This window comes from Cyphomyrmex costatus, unplaced genomic scaffold, assembly GCF_001594065.2.
Source record: "Cyphomyrmex costatus isolate MS0001 unplaced genomic scaffold, Ccosl1.0 scaffold395, whole genome shotgun sequence".
Taxonomy (NCBI): Eukaryota; Metazoa; Arthropoda; class Insecta; order Hymenoptera; family Formicidae; genus Cyphomyrmex; species Cyphomyrmex costatus.
Window position 1 is genome coordinate 66,039 of NW_017278152.1, and position 17,271 is coordinate 83,309.

Sequence of the window (17,271 nt, forward strand, 5' to 3'; positions counted from 1 at the left end):
GCGTTTCTTTTTATAATCGGATTACAGATTTTTCAACCCGGGTATATTTTCCAGAAAAAAATTTATAATTAAACATTAAATTATTTTTATAAATATTCTTAACAATATATATTTTCCATATAGAATATTCTTAATGTTATCAATAAAAAATTGTTATCTAATTAAAATATCTTATTTATATAAATTCTTATATAACTCACAATATAAAATGACATTTTTAAAAATATATTGTATTTAAAAATATATATGTATATGTATCTATATAAAGAATACGCAAGTATACACAACGTAACACTTAAAAAATATTTTTAGACTATATATTTTTTATAAAACATTTTGATGTTATCATCCTGTTTTATATCTTTTGCCTAGAAATCTACAATTTATTTAACATTATGTTTATTGACTGCTATATAAATTAGATTTGCATTTCTTTGGAAATAATAGGTATTCGAATGTGAGAAAAATTGAAGAGAGAAATTATTATCTACTTTTATTTTCCTTCATATTTATCCATCATTGTAGACAACAATGCAAATGTGTAATGGATCAAAATGAAAGTTGCCATACGTCATGTAAATGTGTGTGTGTAATAAAATAAAAATAAAGTTATCATCAATATTGCCATAATTCTAAAAGATGTATATAATACATAACGTAAAAATTTAAGTTGTTTTTGTTTCAAAATTTTAGTAATATTTGAGTATTTTTTCAAATAATTTTTAATTTTTATAGAAGATTACTTACTAAAATAAACCATAAAATTCAAAGAACGATATCATTGAAAATTGAATGATATAAAAAATTGTGACAAGAAAAATCCAGAAAGAATTTCACATCGTATGTTCAAAAAATTCTAAATATGATAAATATAAACTTCTCCGAAAATAAATCTTCTTTTAACAACAGTGACAATTAATCGTCGCAGATCGATGAAGAGATCCATTCGATAACGAAATGGAACATGCTTCAAAACAATTCCAAAAGGTATAGATAGCAAGATTCATTGCTGCGATCTAATTGAATCATGCATTACGGAAAATAAGAATTGTTAACATTGTTTATTTATATAATAGTTGAATAATATCGCAATATTTCTCAATGTTTAAATGAATAATTATTTTGAATATACTTTATACTAGTTAGGATTTAGTTGTAAATCTGTTGGCTCAAATTTTATTTTGACATTCTATAATTACGATCGCTATAGAAAAGCATGGATACGGTGCGCAATGTTCTGCTCGGAAATAGCCGTATCGTGAAAATGCGGACACGAATCACCTAATTTTTGATATACGAGTAGATTCACCACGTGTAAGCGAATTAAAATCGGTGATTAGTCAACCGTGCTCTCCCTTTAAAAATTACAGCGGACAGTTAGAAATGTTTTTATACGTGCGCGTGGCTGGATTTGCCCCATTGGAGGCCAAAGTATCAGCCAAGTATCAACTCCTTTTGGCAAGATATCAAAATGCAAGCAATATAGATAACAATAAGGATCAGCATGAAAATCGAGCCAAAAATTGCAACTAAATCCGATCGCTGCTATAATGTTAAATTGTCATCATTTCCGATAATATGATCTTATTAATAAAGATTTATAATATTATAAAACTTTTTGCTCTTATTAGTGTAAAATATGTCGTGATGATTGAAATGTCGCAATTATTTTAGAGTCGCTTTTTAAACTACTGTTACACTAGAAATTTCGACTTTTCATGGCAGCCCCATAAATTCTCCAAATAATCCAAACTACAATATTGAAATTAATTTGAGTAAATTTCCAGAATCTCGATCCTTATTCTATATTATTATTCCCTTCAATTCGTATACATGATTCAATTGCAACGATTAATCGCTACTACAATCGGCCTGAAGTCCAAGGGAAGTGTATATCTACGTATCTATAGGCAAGCTTTCGGTCAATTTCGTGCAGATAAATAGAGAGAGCATTATGTAAGTTTCACGCGCGCGCTCTCGTATGAATATAGTATGTATGTATATGTGTGTATCGTGCATCATGTATGTGTGTGTGTGTGTGTGTGTGTTATGTATAACGTGCACCATTCTATATTGGATAAGTCGGCTAAAATACAGAGATATTTTGATGTAGATTGTGGAAGCGAGATAGCCGATGATTTGTTACCGCGATGAATTCAACATGGAGTTAATGCTTTCGATTAGAATGACGTTCGTTCTGTGAAAAATCAAGGACATTATTTGACTCACGTATTTTGTGTTTTGTGCTAGATTTAGAAGACTGTAGAGGCATTATAACGTCTGGTTATGAGAAGGAAGTTCTTTTAGCTTATCTTAAAGTCCTTGGGGAAAATCTAGTGGTAAATAGTCGGCAAATAAGAAAGGAGAAACATAATAAAAAAAGTGATAAATAAGATTTAATTAATAAAAGTTGTCCTAAGTTTTGATATAAAAAATAATCTAAAATAAAAAAAAATTTAATTTTTTTTTCTATCTCTTGTAGCTAGTTTCAGCTAAATACATACTCTAGATGGTATTACCTATATACGTATTGTAACTAGAAATGTGAATTACATTACTGAAAACTTATTACTAGCTCGAAAAATAGCGGTAATATTTAATACAACTTTATTAATTCATGATTAATTAGATTCAATTTTCACTAAAGTAACATTGCTAATTTTATTTTGTAGAAATGGATTAAAAATAAAATAGATATCTTTAACGATTTAAGTATATTTTCATCTTGAGATATTATTTCCTTGAATTTTAAACTATCGATATGTTTACGTTCTAGAGAAATATCCTATCAGAAAGTTTTTTATTAGAAAAGTTCATAAAATTTCATACACTTCATACGTTTACATTACATTATATGTATGTATTTATTGAAAAAAAAAAATATGTTGGAATTATTATTAATCTTACAAACGACTAGTCAGTCGATTCGCGAAAAGTGATATTTGATATGGAAATGAAGCTGAGAGTTTAATGCCATGACAGTAATTCATAAGTGAATACATATACTCTGTAGAATAGAATTTGAGCGGTATAATAAAAAAGATTGTTATCTGGAATTTTGATGCATAGACAATGTAAAGATAAATTTTAGCAACACCGGGATTGCAGCGCAAAGAAAGGATTTAGCTTCATAAATAGAAAATAAAAGTTCTATCGAGGAGTTGATATTCTTTTTTGGTTTTATTATGCATATATGAATGATATATGACATATCACATATATTATATATTACATATATGTACTTTGCTTTTTCAGTAATAATATTATTGCAATCACGTTTGTACGTATCGTGATATATATACACCCTGAATTCCATTATTTTACGAGAACATTATTCTGATTAATCACAACTCTTGCCGGAATGTTAATAAGTTTGGTATACTTATAGGCATGCTTCACGCGATTTTCGTGCAAGCAAATGGAAGTTTATCATGATGAATGATTCACAAAGATTGTCGAAGTAAGATATGCAAAAGTGAAATATTTTACATTGTTCATACTTTAAACGTCAGCAGTTGTTCGTCAATTTATACTAAGGCATTTAAAAAATCAAGACTTTATCTGATAAATAAGATTCGTTGATAAAATTTATAGAGGTGAAATGTGGAAATATACATTTTCATATATCGCAAATAAATTAAAATTAAATTTATAAAACAAATTCATGCAAATAATTAAGCTCTTCGTTCCCGGTTCTATCAGGCGATATGGAAAGTTTGACCAATCGATCGTAGTCATTAATGATTATTCACAAATTGAATCATATAATAACTATTATATTATGTAGGTAAAGATCAAAGTGCGATATTAGAAAAGCATCGCATTGGAAGAGTTCGAGCCATGAAAAAGAAAAAGAATAAAATCGCTAAAAAAAAATGTAATTTTTTGCGGCGTCTGGTTTATCAATAATCTACCTATCTATCAACAGTAAATCGTTCGAAAAGTCCCATCGGTTTTTGCATAAACTCGTTAAAACTTTTTTACAGGATTGAAAGAAGCTTAATATTTTTTTGAGTCCTCAAATATTTGAATGTTTTATTCCAGAAGCGTTCAAATATCTAAACTGTGATATCTAAAGAGATTATGAACAAACCGAGAGAACTTCCACAGAAACTTGATGCTTCTAATTAACTCTCCTGAATGTTCAATATCTCTCCAGAAATAGGAAATCTATAAATAATTATACGTTTGCGATTACATGTCATATTCCATTTAAAATATATAGAAAATATGTAAATATTACACATAAATAATTATGCAAAGTATTATAAATACACATTTTTATTAATTATACATATACAAAGTTTCTGGTAATAAATGTACCATTTTTATAAGAAGGTACAGCCAATTAAGCTAAATGGAAAAGTCCTGTACCGTTTCGTGATTTTCGTAACAATTAAGGAATGAGCTAATAAAGATCTGCATGCATTCGAGCGACAACAGTAAATGTAAGCGCATGACTATCATGTATAATACATGTATCAGTAGCGTATGTGTGTATGTATGTGCTTATTAAATTTCGAAACGGACCAAGTCAATTTGACCCATATTTATAATTTAAGAATTAATTATCGTTGGAAATTAACTATCAATAAATATTATAGACTGTTAAATAAATATTTATAAGTAAATACGCAATTGTGTAACGTAAGAATATTTCTATTGAGACCAATGGTTAATTATATATGTCTTATTTTCTTCTTCGACAATTATATTTTTAACTATTATGGTAAATGTTTAATATTTTTAACTATTAAATGTTTACAAAATGTGCATAATAATCGAGTATCAAAAAAGTACTAATAGTTATGATAATATATGTATATAATTTGAAAACTCAAATTAAAAAAAAAAAAAAAAGCGAGCTACCTTCACACGAACATCTTTTTTTGTTATTAATAAATACAGTTTTGTACGATCATCGAGAATGAACTAATAATCTAAATAATGATATATATATATATAATGGTTGTAACTAGATTTCCAGTAGGAGGAGGAGGTCAATTTCACATAGCTGCACGGTTGTATTCGTCGCTGAATTGCGCGAATATACACTCATCCGTATATTTCGATTAATTAATTTCTCATTAATTATTGTAAAAATTGGAACAGTAAAACGATACAGAACATTTCCTATATATAGCAATTTAAACGCTGTTTACAGAAAATGTTACATTTATTACCAGAAACTTTGTGTGTATGTACAAAACATAAATTTTAATAAGTTACACTTTGAGATAAATATTATGTTTAATGAAATTGACATTTAGCTACAAGCTTCTTTGTTAGCCAGCAAATTAATGGGCAGATACAATAGCATCTGGGCAAGGAGAGGGGAAGGGGGAGTTTCTCCGGAGAGTGAGCGAAAACAAATCGAAATAAAACCTGGGCATTTGCGTAGCTCCGAGTCTTACCTTCGCTGTTCTCATCCTCTGTTGACTTGGCCGATTGTAGCTTCGCGCTTGGTTGCTTCGCTGCAATCAAAATTCGCAGCTGGCACCGCGTTCTCTCTTTTGTTTTTCTCTTACTTTTCTTCCCCGCCCCCCTCCTCTTTCTCTTCAATACTCATTTTTTTGCTTGATCAATTGACTTTCCGTCATAATCGATCGCATTCCCCTTTTTATCTCAAAGCCGGTATAGAAAAAATCCCAAACTATTGCGTGCTTATCCATGTGTGTGCAACTATTGAAAATCATCGAGATTATTTTTTCCCCCGACTGTCAAATTCTACTTTTGACTATATCGCGAGATATCGATAACGAATTGAAGTAAAAGCGACAATTCATACTTTTTTTTATGAACAAAAAGAGGGCTAGACCATTATTTCCGTTGAAATTTCTTCAAAAGTCAACATGTATGATACTTTCTCAAATCTCCAGTGGTATCATGAATATATGTGGTGGTGGCATATCATAATGAATATCTAAATATAATATGTGACTCACAGAGAAATTGTACAACTAAGATTCGCACATGTACTATTGTTTTATCATCGTATACGATGTAATTAAATTTGATCCTAAATTTTTCATTTTTGTTTGATAATATAAAAACCAAATAATCATGATGCCACTGGCGATACTACGGATGAATTATCTAATATTAATTCGCGTAAAAAAAGAAGAAACGAAAGATCGCTTGCGAATAAAGATCACACGGATAGGTAGAACGGAGTTCAATCGTCCACAATGCATATCGGTCTATTTCATTTTTCAAAAGAGACCGGGGAATGAGCGCCGTGACGAGATGAGAAAGTCAACGGTGCGGAATTTATTGCGGCCAAATTGCCTTACGTGAAATGAGGTCACGAAAGATCGCGCGAGATCGTGAACGATTAAATTCGAACGACGACTAGCTGAAAAATCGACGATCGGTGGAAATCGAGGTGGAAATTGATTTTAACATGATAATATTAGCAGTTATCATCACTCTTTTGTCAGAAATTCAATTATCCGTCTTTTTTAATCTACTTTCTACATATTTTATATTTTATAAACTATGTATTTTCTTTGTATGTATGTTATTAACAATTTAAAAATTGCAAATTGCTATATGTAATGAAAATAATGAGGTGAACTGAGGTAAACAAAAAAGCTACAAGTAACGTTTGTCTTTCCGATTCAATGTAAATGTAAACATAGAGATCTCGAGTTGAATTAGCAGTCTGTTTAAAATGAAGCAAATTTAGATCTCTGTATCAACCGTTGTCGTTGAAAAGCGCTTTGTATTCTCACAGATTCTTCAGATTCCTTGAATTATATGAATTCCAAACAAGAATTAGAGGAAATTCGTTACATTCGTTAAATTCATATTCGTTTGCTTTAAATATTTATGGCAAAATCAAATGACTAAATATTGTAAATATATCATTAAATGTATCAGTTGTAAATAATTACTAAATACAGGCTGTTACGTCTTGCATCTTACGTCTATCATTATATTTCAGAAATATAGAAAATAATATTTTAGAACGGAAATTTTTATGCGAATAACGTAGCTATCTGCAAATGCAATTTTGAACAAGGCCAAGAACCGCATTTTCGCGTTTAATCACGCGTTACCGAGATACTCGATCGAGTGGAAACGAGGGGGATCCACCGATTCGATCGACAGCTGACGTCTGTTCGCGAAAAATGAGCCGGGAACGAATTTACGTTACCGGCAGGTAAAAATGCATATCTACTTTGACTTATAAGCGTTCACACAGAGACATCAGTAATAGGACAAAGTGAGAATAACATCGAGAGAACAGGTATATGACAATATGTATCGTAATGCGCTGCTCTAAAAATATATCATGACATACACAATATCGAAATATAAATAGGATTATCTCGCGATTCGCAATTTTAATTTAAACAGCAGATTCTTGACTTTGAAATCGATTTTTTCATAACGATAATTTTTAAAAGATATCTATCTATTTAATGTAACACATTTTTCGATTTTTCAATCGTCGTTTTTATAAAAACTAAATTTTAAATTGGAATTTTATTAACGTAAAGCTTATTTATTCGAAATTAACCGAAAATTATAGTTCTACACTCTCTTGAGATTTTTTACGATTAATTCGCGACGAATCTTATAACTGAATAATTTTAAGGCATCTCGATACCTCAATATTTTTTCTAAAAAAAAACAACTCCAAATTCATCAGAAAGTCTGCCATTAAAATCGCAAATTATATAGGGCGTTCTATATATATGTATATGCGTGTATATATAAGTGTTGCATAAAAAATAACACATTGTATATATCGTAATAAAATCGCGACAATGTGTATGAAGTGAATGGGATGTGGAGAGCAAGTGCGTCAACAATAGTAACACGAATAAATAAAATCATTAGAGACACTCTTAAGATACGGAGAAAAAACGTAAAAAGTCCTCTCCGCGAGTATATCACTCTCGAGAGCGTATATCGGTATGAATATTTCTTTTTTTCCAATTAAATAATGACTGAAGTATTTTCATTAAAATTAAAAATAACTCATGTATGTCTGTGTAGAATAAAGTTAATAATAAATGCGAGATAAATCAATTTACGCTCGAGTGACGTGAACATTCTCTAATCATATTAAGCCTAAACAGTAGTATAGACTCTCCGATCCTTGTATATAAATACCTTTTTTAATTTAAAAAAAAAATATACATCATATATTTATCAATTCATTCATCAATGTATCTTTTCTTTTGGAAAATTATCCTTTAAACATAATCACTTGTAATAAATTTTAAAACTTCACATACGAGAAAATTTACCGCTTATATTGCGTGTGAAGTATCACGTCACATCATAGCACGCGTATTAGTAAAACTTATTTCCTATGCTTTCTGCCGGCGAATAAGCTATTTTATTCTGTTTACGATTTAATGTTCGCTAAACATAATGAAAGTAAAAATACTATTCTGCTTAATTATCGCACTTACTCGACGGTGGCGGCTGCGGTGCGCGTCGCACAACTGTGTGCTCCTGATGCGGTCCTGTGTACTCGTGCCATGTGTACGTGCTCCTGTATTCCGAATGAAGCTGCTGTAACATTAACACACAATTCGCTCTTAAAAGTCACGATAAAAATACTCTATAATTGTATGCAAATGTATGTAGGTACATTGAATAATATTAAAATGTTATACATTAATTTTATAATATTACACATTTAATTGTAAGTTCAAAAATATTACATTTATAATATTAATCTTTGGTTTTTAATGTTTGATGTAACGATATATTCACAAAATGTTCACAGAAATGAACCGAAGCTATTATAGAAAGCTTTAGAATTTCAATTAAGAAGCAATATTATTATAGAATAATTTAATTTAATAATTGCTGAATTGATAAAAATTTTTCATAAGAAATTGATTTTTTCTTCAATTATATCACTAGTTCGGAGATAACATATATATTTTTAGCATGGCCGTCATTCACTGTATCAATTAAAATATATTGCAAGGTTTCGGTAGATAAACGGATCGATGGTTAAGGCTTCCCTAATCTGTTCGAGAAAATACCGAGTTCGTAATATCTTTCACGTCAAGTGTAATTATTTTTATCCAAAGCATTAATAAATCGTTACGAAATTTAATTAAATCCATCAAATTTCCACAAAAAAAACATTAATTATAATTAATAAGTACAATTAAAATTTCCTCATTTCTTGTACTCGTTTTTTGTTCATAAATATTTGCACTAACTTTCTTCTCATCTTAAAGAATTTATTTTTTGATATTTGATTATTTTCAATAATTTTTATTTATTTTCTTATAAACGCAGAATTTAATTTTTAAGCACGTGAAAAACCATTCTGATGAGTATTTGATAATATAAAACAAATATAGATCTTTTTTCAAACAATAAACAGTATACGTTCTACCGTGAATCGCGCACAAACGACTATTGATTCTTCGACGTTTATTTATTAACGGCAATGTGGGACAATGTTAACCTTTATCGTAGATCGCCGCCGCGCCGCGCCCAGGTACTTCACATATTTCTTGTTTCTTTTCTTTTTTTAAAATCATAAAAAATAGAAAACTACGGAAGAAATCCGATACACTATTATTGGTTCAATCACTTAATTTTATAATATTGGTAGGTCAAAATGAAAGTACACAGTATAATAATAAATTATACAAAAGTACACAGTATAATAATAAATTATACAAAAAAATTATTTTTTTCGAAAAAGATAAAAAAGGTGTCAAGTCATACATTAACTGCAAATATAACATAATATATTGTTGTACATGTACATACATATACAAACACACTACATACATTAATATTACACGTTCACACATAACACGAAATTTTCACGCAATCTTTTCTTTTATACTAAAGCGTCTAAGCTCATTTCTAAAAGCACAGTATTGTTCTTTCGTGTAATCCCTCTCCCGAACTAAGCTTGTTTTATACGTACAAAGTATATAAAACTTTTTTCTGTGAAGCAAATGTAGTTACGAATCATCGCCAAAGTCGATAACGAAATTGTAATTTCTAAATTTTTATTCGGTTTTCATATAAAATCATTTAACCTTAACTGTGTTATTGTTTATACTTTAATTCCATAAAAGGATTTTTTAATCTATAGACGTAATACATCTACGAACAATTGGTGTAAACATTTTTCCGTTCGATCGTTAAAAATTATAAAGCTGCGTCAATGAAAATAAAATTTCACTATGTATACCATATTGTATATATGTATATTCCACTATAACTACATTTACTGTATAATTCTTTCATTATTTGTTTTGATATTAAAAAATATTAAATCCAATAAGGCGGTTCTCTAACATGATTGGGATGAAAACAAGTAAGTCCTTAGAAAAATATGTAATATTCTGGGACAGAGAGATATTCTCATAAAAAATTCTTGAAAACATAATCGGATATATTTTATTGGATCAAAAGACACAATAAAAAAAATTAAATAACATAAAGTAAAAGATATAAAAAAATATATCAAAATAAAAAGGTATTTATCATAAAAAAACATGGCACTGTTAGAATAGTGGTTATTATAATAATTAATATAATATATGATATAATATATAATTAGGTATGGTTTATATACATATTTAGGATTTAGCAGCACTGGAGTGAGTGAAGTTAACATCCCTACGCTTCGAAATTGTACTTCTGTTAGGAGTTCTGGATTATTTAGAACAAAAGGAAGAGTTCCAGATAGTTTTAGAAAAAGTTTCGTTCAATGTAACACACACACAGTGCTGTATGTATAGAACTTGTTGGATAATCTCAAAAAGATTAAGAGACTAATTTAGGACTACTGTACATTTATTTATTTCAGAATTTATTTACTTGATTATTGTACTCAGTTTGGAATTTCTTTTTGTTTCCATATTTAATTATACATATTTAATTTTATATTTACGACTCGTTAATTAATTATTCAATTTACACTTTTAATTTTATATTTTTGACTCGTTAATTTTATTATAATTGTACACATGTAATTTATTGTTGATTCGTTAATTATATTATACACACTTAATTTTAAATTTAACATTGAAAATGACCCGATCGGTGTCGAAACGTTTGTGAATTTTACCTACTAATTTTACGATGTTTGCGAATTTTGCGAAGTTTATTTTAATGTATTATGATTTGATTTCATTATAATTATAATTTTTTAAAAAGTTATTTGGCTCTTTTCTCTTATTTTTAACTTATTTCTTTTTGTTTGTTTTGTGTGTGTGAATAAATTAATTTTATTCTTATATAACTTATACGGCGATTTTCAATGATATTGATTGATACAGAATCAGTAAATATGTGTATAATCTCATAAAATGGTTGAACACAATGATTTTGAACAGTCACCAACTAATACTATCAACCAATGAATCATAAAAAATTCCTTTACAAAAATTCGTGCATATCATTTGCGAACATGTGAAGCTTGATTAATTAAATGCATTCTTACGTCAGATTTACAGAAAGATGTCGCATGAACGACAAACGTTTCTTAAACATATTTTTTTATAAATTTAAATTGTGCGCTATATTTCTGTTTTTATATCGTGAAGAGCGAACAGAAAAACACTTCTTATGTAATCATGCCATTAGTCTTATAGAGCCCACTTATAAACTTAACTGTTCTAGTTATTATTATTTTAAAAATAAAAATTATATAAGAAAATAATATTTCAAAGAAAATTTTTGTTATTGAAGCAGGATTAAATATTGAATGAATGTTATTTCAGTACAATTTATACTGTTAACTTTATATATTAATAACTTTTTAATTAATAACGAGGTAAAATCTATTGGAGGTTACTCGGGGTCATGACCTTGGCAACATTATATGTCAAGGTCATCAGAGCTGATTCCCCTATTCTAAATAATTACCTTATTGAGATCCGATAATCACACCTTAGCTCAATTAATAGTTACGCATAAATACTGTCTATTATCTTTCCGCTGCTATGAGTATACAACTGTACTTCTTGATCGACATCACGAGTGGAGTAACGAAAGCACATGTGAAAATAAAAGAAAAATTGGTAATGATAGAATTCTATTGAATAGTCCGCAGCGTGTTCGAAAATTACGATACGCGTCGATTAAATGGAAAACCGTTGATCGCAGAGGTAGTGCGATTCATAAACAAATTCTGACACGAACTCAAAACAATAGGACAATAAGCGCACAAAGTTCTTGCGACATTGCACGGCTTCTCGCAACACGTCGATTCCGTCCATTGAAATCATTAACAGCTCTCAAGTGATCGCGGTATAACGATGAGAAGTTAAATGGAAAAGCGAAACACAAATAGATATGCCTAAAATCATCTGTGAAACTTTTAGATTCTTATTGTAATTATGTTTGAAATAAGTATATAAGATTATGAATAGAACTAAATACAAAAGAAGATTAGATAATAGATAAATATGATACAAATTTAAATTGCGAAGAAATTGAACATAATTTTATGTCATTTGATATTTGTTTTATTACGGATATTTATTTTATTTTATCATATTTGCTTTATTATTCCTTGATATAATTCTACTTAATGAAAAAATCGAAGTCAATAAATGAGTATTTATTGCTGCTTTTAGTGATCATCTTCAAGAAAGATGGTGATTAGCAAGATTGTATCTTTTTTTATTTAATTTAAAGCGAACTTTCCTTTAAAATAACGAAATTCACTTAAAATTTCAGTTCGGACTTCAGTTACGAAGTTATATAACATTAAAAGTTGGAAGGAGAGATGCGATAAGCAACTTCCCTCGGTATTTTCACTAAAAGTTGTTTGTGGATCGAAGAAGCTATAGCCGAAACACGATCTGATGATTTTGAGATACTCTATAGTCTGTACACACAGAACAGCCTTGCTGGAATTCTGTACTTCTAATTCGGGCAGGATAGATGAGTAGAGAGCAGACAAGCGAGAGAACGGCTGTCATCGAGAACGATCTTCGTTAAAACTTCCCGACAGTTCTCTCGCATCGCATGAGCCGTAATGTGTGTATGTATTTTCTATTTACTTCTATCACCTATGTATTTCCCTCGTGAGGTAGCCAGGCAATTTAAACGATCCTGCAACCGATCTCTTTCCATGTATACGCCACAATAAAATATATAGTAGTTCTAGAAATAATGACTATAATAATACCGAATGAACTATTTAATATATTTTAGCCAGTACGCGCGAGGAGTCCCGAATTTCGTTGACCTTAATATTGTAGTTATATCTATTATCGTAATTTCGATGAATTTTTTTGATTATCTTAATTTACGGTCGCAAATAAACAAGCGAAGCAAGCTGATAAGTAATTTAAGTTGTTAATAAACAAATAAATAATCGAAGCCGATTTCATCGAATGTCACTGAAGTGGATGAAATGGCTTATTATGAATAATAGAATGGATAGGTCAACGCCTATTATTTATTCACGTATTTAGAAATTTTTTCCCCTGGATTTATTTACGCATATTTCTTTCTTTTCCCTATCGGTTTTCTTGTTCTGCCAAGTTATATCATAAGTAATTCTCGATCGATCGTACTTCGATGGAGCAAGGAAATCTGGTTTCTCGGGCGAATGCACACCGATCAGACGTCGACATGTAATCATCGACAACATATGTGACCTCATCCCGTCCTTTTTCCTTGTCTTATATATTCTATCATCTTATTACTTTTTGGAGATAATTACTACTGACAACGAAAAGATAAATCAAAATTGTTACTACAGCGACACACGAAATGTTCTTCAATGGCAAAAAATATATTGTTCCAAATTTCGAAACAGTACATCTTATTCTAAATTAGCATTCACATCAACTAGTACATACTAAAAAACTCTTATGAGTATTATATACATATATTAAGAACTATATTACTAATTAACTATATTACTAATAAGAACTATATTACTACATTACAATTTTTATTTATTAATTTTCTTTTAATCGATCCTCTTTCATATATTTCACTTGTCTTTTTTACTTATATTTTTATATTATACCTGTATTTATCTCTTATATATATATTTATATTTTTACATTGTATTTATTCAATTATATATAATTGTGTTGAAACAAATAACGCATTTCCTGCGAAAGCGATTGTCGCATAATGGCTTCACGCGAGAAAGTTTCATGACTAATTAGCGCCTATATTTAACAGCTGACAACCGCCTTCAACAGTTATCAGCATTCACGTTCTCTATCGCTTTTCATGTGCACGTATATTTGTAAGTTCGTCCGCCGAGTTTAACAACATGTTCGAACTTCGTACATCGCAAGTGAATTTCCATGCGAATATTTATAAACAAAATAATTGTACAAACAGAACGATGCACTGCATTCAGTGATGAATTCCGCATACGACAAACAATGCCTGACCACATTTATTATACGATCACGCAATCACCGTTATTGTAATAAACGATATTCAATTAGATACGTTTCGAATGCTGCGGGACACGGCGTGTTGCCAAAAATTTTACGTCAATAGACGTACCAAGTACAATTGTGGAAGTAGGAGAATGGATTGGAAGCAGATAATTATTGCACAAAGCAATTTGGACCATTTTTACACGACAATTAAAATGCACGATAACGGTGCTTTAATTTTAAAATTGGAGTAAAGCACAGTTATGTGCCAATGAATAAATAATGTGAAAGAATTTCGCGTTCGATGCTAAAAGTTTTCTCGGTCACACAATTAAATCCGTAAAAACTTGCAACATCCGTTTGTCGAACGAGCGACATGATACCCTAAGCGCACTTTGCATATTTCTCGCTTCTCGAATGTCGTACGCGATCGGTTCTAGAATTTTATTGACAGTTTCCCCATGTGTGTCGGTTAGAATAGTATAATGTGCGCGGCATGAAGTAGGGTAATAAAAGTCAATGTACTATACACAACGCGCGACTTGGCCCAAGTGCCACATCGACGAAGACACGACGTTGGTGCAGTGCCGGTTCTTCCACCCGTTCCACCCGCAAAAATCGACTTTCCGCGTCCGCATTTTCGCTGCAGCAATTATGTTTCTCATGCATTCGCGATACCGCTTCGTCGGACCGAAACATGATAGAAAGAATCATAAATAATGTATCCAATGGTGGACGCGCGCGAACAATCTAAATCGAATCATGGCGTACGAGGCCATTGAAAGTTTTCCAATTCTACAATGCATTTTATATCTCAAAGCCTTACGACGATCGTAAAGTTGTGAATTTTTAACGATTTCTAATCGTAAATACAGTAGAACAAGAATAGTGACTGCACAACACGAGTCTTTAATAGAATTTATATAACTAAAAATGAGTACATATACTCTTTCATGCTTAAAATCTGTATACACAAAAATATATGCTGCAAATTTTATTGTGCAACAAATATACAACCTACAATTAATTTAATTTAATTTAATTTATGTTTGCTTATTTCCCTTAAAATATTCTGCAGTTGTGTAACAAGTGTTGAATAAAATTATTTCACGGAGTCATAAACCGATAATGAAATAACAGCAACAATTCTGATATTGTAAACGAAAAAAAAAAAAATAAACAGGAGTATAATAAAAAAAAATAAACGTTTTCCAAAAATAAACAACATTTCTGCATTAATCGGAAAACTCTCTGGCATCTTTTCACTTACCGAAACCGATTATGCTGAAATAGAATCACTGCAATAATACTAGCTGGCCAAAGTTATTAAAGCTCATTTTTGTGTAATATAAAAAACTATGCTTCTGTATTATGTTAAATCGAGGTAACATGTCAAGATGCAAAATCAATATCGGCAGCTTTTAAGCTTCATCCTTTTCGTCGCATTGCTGTAACACGTGACGCAATCTAATTTCTCACATTCGCAATAAACTTAACTAAAATAATCGTGATTCTTATTTAATAATTTCTAGACATTTTATCGTTGAGTAATAACGAGAAAATTAAAGCAAATTTTATTTCGAGATTCACTGATCACAGCAATTCATATTTTTCGCATGGATGATATTCTGATGGAATCACTTATTCCGCGGGTGGCCATAAATTCACAAAAATAAACGGAATGCAATATAGATATAAATATGCTAAAATAAAAACTAAATTAACAAGAAAAATCTCATTTTACCAGCCAGTAAAAATTCTTAAAGATCCTGTACACGTATAAGATACCTTTTTACTTTCTACGCAATTTTATAGAATTAATCTGAAGTTCGTTATCTTCTTGTCGTTCATTTAAATTTCACAATGCTATCTATCTGTTAATTGCATTCATTTCCATTATAAATTCTGATTCATGACTCTGAATCATGATTCTCCTCAAAAGCATTTTCCCATTTTATTTCAGTTTCTGCAACTCTTCATTACGCGAAGTTTTGTAATTCTAGATCTAAATCAAACTCTACTACATTCTCAAATTTCTTCTATTTTTTATATTATCTTTCTCTATGTGTAAACTTCATTACAAGAACATATATTTGCATTTATATCAAAATTCCGCGAACTATGTTCTAACAATAATATTAAAACCTTTTGAATTTTTCATTACGGAACGATGTATTCTAGTTTAATCTAATGATTTTTGTAAAAAGTGTGTGTGTGGCCATGTTAAATCCATACTAATTTATTTTTAATTTTAATATGCTAATTAACGTGCGATATTACATAAAATGTATCTGCAAATATAGAATAATGGATTCGTGTATATAGAAATATACACACTCTCTATAATATCCATATAATATTTTTAACAAATAAATTAAAGAAGACTCTCGAGAATTTCAAATAACAAGAATAATCAGGCTAATGAGAGCTATTCAGCGGTTATTGGTGCGATCATATATAAGATATGTTAAGAGTGTGAATATTATATACCACGTAAATATTTTTACACAGAGAAATATGTAGTACATATTAGCAAACACACACATATTTTATATACATAAAATACGTTCAAGATCGTTACTTATTAATTATGAATAAAATATCCAGTACTGAGACCATAGAACAAATTTTGATAATTCTCCATGTCACTAATGAAAAGTTTATATGCAAAATCATATTTCTTTACAATTTTTATGAAAATTTAAAATATTACGTGCATATAATAACCTAATTTATTCAATGAATGTATTTACAAAAGAATAAGTTATAATACCGAATGTAATAATGAACTAAATTATACTTAAAAAACAACCAGAAGAAAAATAGTTAGTAGAATAATAATTATAAAATAATAATTAATTAGAATAAAATTAAAGTTACAATTTCTTAATTGTAACTTAAAAAA

The 17,271-nt window shown here is 29.6% G+C and overlaps 1 protein-coding gene across 1 annotated transcript in view; it reads right to left on the bottom strand.

The window, feature by feature from the left end:
- Window positions 1-17,271, bottom strand: part of LOC108776914 (mucin-5AC) — a 59,943-nt gene that overhangs the window by 21,738 nt on the left and 20,934 nt on the right. Inside the window, exons 2-3 of the mRNA XM_018543662.1 lie at window positions 8,430-8,532; window positions 5,415-5,474 (exon numbers count right to left, since the gene is read on the bottom strand). Coding sequence (XP_018399164.1) covers window positions 5,415-5,474; window positions 8,430-8,532 — 163 coding nt within the window. The remainder of the gene's footprint in view (window positions 1-5,414; window positions 5,475-8,429; window positions 8,533-17,271) is intronic.